The sequence below is a fragment of the Sesamum indicum genome, linkage group LG2 (assembly GCF_026168435.1).
Source record: "Sesamum indicum cultivar Baizhima isolate 11 linkage group LG2, ASM2616843v1, whole genome shotgun sequence".
Taxonomy (NCBI): Eukaryota; Viridiplantae; Streptophyta; class Magnoliopsida; order Lamiales; family Pedaliaceae; genus Sesamum; species Sesamum indicum.
Genome location: NC_142658.1, coordinates 20,732,693 through 20,736,909, shown reverse-complemented (window position 1 = coordinate 20,736,909; position 4,217 = coordinate 20,732,693). Strand labels below are relative to the sequence as shown.

The window sequence follows — 4,217 nt, the reverse complement described above, 5'->3', positions numbered from 1 at the left end:
AATCAGACAGATATATTGATTATCTTTTATTAATCGAATTGATATATTATTGATTTGCTAAAATTTAGTGAAATATTATTATAATCATGTTTTTCAAAAAGTCCTCTGTCCAAAATTTGATAGAGTACGAAACCAAACTAATTCAGTTCCAGACTTTACTTTATTTATGAGAAAAATGCAAGCAACCCCTTGTGATATCGCAAATGAGCAAATTACCCCATTGTGAAAAAATAAATAGCGATTTATCTCCCTATATTTTTTAAAATACAATAATTTACCCCTCTATGATTTTTAAAATGAAGAATCTACCTCCCTATATAAGGAGGTAAGTTGCTTCATTTTAAAAAGTATAGGGAGGTAAATTGCTATATTTTTTTCATATGGACGTAATGTGCTCATTTTTAATTTCACAGGGGGATAAATTGCTATTCACCCCTTTATCTATAATCCATCATGGTTTTGATATTACTAACATTGTTTTTTCTTAATTAAATTAAAGAATCAATTTAAATTATTTATTATTGAGCTTAATTAGTTTTCAACTGTCAATATTAAGAGATTGTTTGAGAAACTTATGGTTTTATTAAAAATTAATGAATTCCAGGAAAAAAAAAAAGAAAAAACTAAAAAAGGCGGCCGTATTTGAAAATTGTATCGAAAAGTCTGAGAAATGAATAATTGACGATTCAATGAAAAATTAGTTGCAACTTGAGTTCAAATGCACCTCTATAAATTTCAAACTCATTAAGAGACTGAGGCACAAACACTATTAAAATACATACTAAATATACTTAAATTTAATTGTAAGTCCAACATCACTATTTGGGTTTTGATGGAAAAATTAATAACATACTTTTAGCGAGGAGATGCACATATATTAAAGTGATGATCGAAATTTAATTTAATTGACGAAATTGAAATTTCATGATCACGAAGTCATATATTTTAGTTAGAACAGAATATGGTTATTGGTTTACTTTAATGATAATTAGAACAAAAAATAATAATAATAATAATAAAAAGGAACATTTAGCATGGAGGTCGGTCGGTGGTGGGAAGGATATTAAAATAAAAAAAGAAAAAGAAAAAATGGAATTATTGTGCGTAGGTGGTGAAGGCAGAAGTATATAAGGGGGAAATTGGTGGAAAGAGTGGACGACTCCTCCATCACTCTCATGATCCTCATCGTTCCACCTCCCACACAGACCAAACAAATATCAAACATCATAGGATTAACATGCTGCATATATAGATGCAAATTACTTCAAACATGTTGGAATGAATGAATGATTATATATATGTATGATGATGTTGTGTTTGATGATCAGAGATGATGACTGAGAGTAATTTGCAGAGAAAATGATGATGGCATGAAGAATGAGCAGAGCTTATATAAGAGTGTGTGTGTGTGGGAAGAGGTAGCTGAGGAGAAATAAGGCGATATCAGGATCACAAGGCACAGAGAGAGAGAGAGAGACACACAGTCGACACAGTCACTCAACTCTCCTCGCGGCGCCATAACATAACAAATAACCAACCCGCGCACCAACCCTTCATCCACTCTTCGTTCTCCTTTTCATCAGGTACCACGACATCTTTACTATCATAACATACATACATACATACATACACTTCTCTCTCCTATATATACATCTCTCTCTATCTCTCTCTAATACGTACGTACATATATAAATCTATATACTTGTTCTCTTTCTTTTTTCCTTATGAGAAGATTATCAGGCTTTCCAACAACTCATCACCTTCCTTACAGAAACCACAACGCCCTTCTCTCCCTCTCCTTTTCAAATAAATCCTCCTCCAGGTGGGCCCGAATGGCGTCCACCACCACAACCGCCTCCGCCTCCGCCTCCGCACGCCGCCAAAAGAAAATCGTCGTCATAATGGGCCCTACCGGCTGCGGAAAGTCCAAACTCTCCGTCGACTTAGCCTCTAGATTCTTCCCTTCATCCGAAATTATCAACTCTGACAAAATCCAAGTCTACCGTGGCCTTGACATCACCACCAACAAAATCCCATTGCCCGACCGCAAGAACGTCCCCCATCATCTCCTCGGCGAGTTCGACTCGTCTGAGTCTCATCCCGAGTTCACCCCCTCCGACTTCCGCTCTTCTGCTTCCTTAACCATTTCACAGATTCTCTCTCGCCGTAAAATACCCTTTATCGTGGGGGGTTCGAACTCCTTCATCTACGCGTTATTGGCTAAGAAATTCAACCCGGAGATAGACGTGTTCAGCGAGTCGAACTCGGAGACAGACTCAGTTTTCTGTAAAGAGCTGAGATACAGCTGTTGTTTCATCTGGGTAGACGTCTCCCCGCCAGTACTAAATCAATACTTGGTGAAACGCGTCGACGAGATGCTCGACTCGGGGATGTTCGAGGAGTTAGCAGAGTATTTCGCAAATCCCGTGTCGGGGTCGGCGAGTCAATGCGGGTTGAAGAAGGCGATCGGAGTGCCAGAGTTCCAGAGATACTTGAAGAGGTTTCAGAATGAACAAGGGGAGGATTGGAGGAGTGAGGATGACGTGGAGAAAAAGATGGCGTACGAGGAGGCCGTGAGGGCCATCAAGGACAACACGTGTCAGCTAGCTAAGAGGCAGCTGGGGAAGATCCTACGGCTGAGGGAGGCGGCCGGATGGGAGTTAAAGAGGGTGGAGGCGACGGAGTCGTTGAGGGCGGCGATGGGCGGGGGGAGGAGGGTGGCGGATATATGGGAAAGACAGGTGGTGGAACCGAGCGTGAAGATTGTGAAGCGGTTCTTGATGGAGTAGGTTTTCCAGCCATATCCACCTCTTCTTCAACAAAGAACAATTCCAATTCCATTTCCACTCCCCTCTCTCTTGTTTGTTAGATTTATTTTTTTTTAAAAAAAAAAGAAGAAGAAAATTTCCCTTTTTTCTGGTGTAAAAATTTCAGATAATTGGGTTTTTTTTTTTAAGGGTGGTGTTGGGGTTATATTTGGGATAATATATATAAATATAGTGGTGGAGGGGCGACCAATTTTGGGGTTAAAATATATTATTTTCTTCGTTTTTGAATTATTTCTGCTAAATAAACAAGAAGGGAGGTAAGAGTTATTTGGTGTGTTTTCGAGGATTGGGGAAATTAAGGAATGAGTCTTAGAATTTTGGTGTTGTGAAGACGAAATGAGAAGAGGGGAAAGGAATAATAAGTTTGACAAAAACTGTTGTCTGCTGCTACAGTGGTACAAGGTTTACCTTTTGTTTTTGTGGCAAGACCATTACCAACTACTGATTTGGTTTGGACAATTGGAATATTAGCGAAAACTTCCTTCTTTTCGCACTCTATTTTTTTCTTTATTACAAATTGACGATATATAGTATCTCGTAAACCTTAAAAAATTTTAATAACTATAATTATCATGATCGGGAAGCCGATTAAAAAAATCTCCATAAATTCAAAAATGTGAAAGAAATATTTGTTTTTACCATCGAACATATTGGATGTGCATGTAAGAAGATGATCAATCACTCGACAAGAAGTAGATGCATTATCAGAAATTTAAATTGCGGCAGAAGATTAATCCCAGGTGCTTTTAACGACTATTTGTTTTAAATTTGATATGAATTATGAGATAATATATATGCACGCATCGTCACTGGGAGAGTTGATATTCGTATTGAAATTCTATTATTTTGAGCCCCTATGCAGATACTTTTTGTTAAGTTTAGCTATTTTATTTTTTCTTCTTTCTCCGCAATCAAACACTATTATGCTTTTTGCATGCCCATGTTGCACAAATTTCTAGTACTTCAAGAAAAACGCAGTTCTTAAGCGTGCCTGACCAAAATTAGATATAAGTTACTCTAATAATTTCTCACACTAAATTACCATAATTATATGTAAGAAGACCACGGTAAATATTAATTAATCATAATCGCATAATGTTATTAACCATGTTTCTGTAAGTAATAATAAAATAATAATTATAGTAAAAAATCATGGTAAAAATTTTGATTATAACTAAAAGAGTAAATTACTACTACCTCCTCTGAGGTTTGACATAATTATAAATACCTCCTTGTTGTTTGAAAATTATCAATACCTACTTAATTTTAACGTTCGTCTAATAATTAGCCCAATTCATTAGGTTTTTTTATCCTTTTTTTTTGTGGTGAATTGATCAAAATGTTCTTGTGGATTAAGAATTATAGTTTAATTTATTTTTAATTTTTTTT

The 4,217-nt window shown here is 36.2% G+C and overlaps 1 protein-coding gene across 1 annotated transcript; it reads left to right on the top strand.

Annotated features, from left to right (window-relative positions):
* The first annotated feature begins 1,152 nt into the window (after nucleotides 1-1,152).
* Nucleotides 1,153-3,314, top strand: LOC105156376 (adenylate isopentenyltransferase-like). Its single transcript, XM_088876969.1, has 2 exons — nucleotides 1,153-1,583; nucleotides 1,772-3,314. The coding sequence occupies exon 2, from the start codon at nucleotides 1,833-1,835 to the stop codon at nucleotides 2,787-2,789; it is 957 nt and encodes a 318-aa protein (XP_088733095.1). The 5' UTR covers nucleotides 1,153-1,583; nucleotides 1,772-1,832; the 3' UTR covers nucleotides 2,790-3,314.
* The last annotated feature ends 903 nt before the right edge of the window (nucleotides 3,315-4,217 follow it).

Bases quoted from the DNA above. Each gene is read 5' to 3' on its own strand.
- LOC105156376 (XM_088876969.1), top strand. From the start codon at position 1,833: ATGGCGTCCACCACCACAACCGCCTCCGCCTCCGCCTCCGCACGCCGC.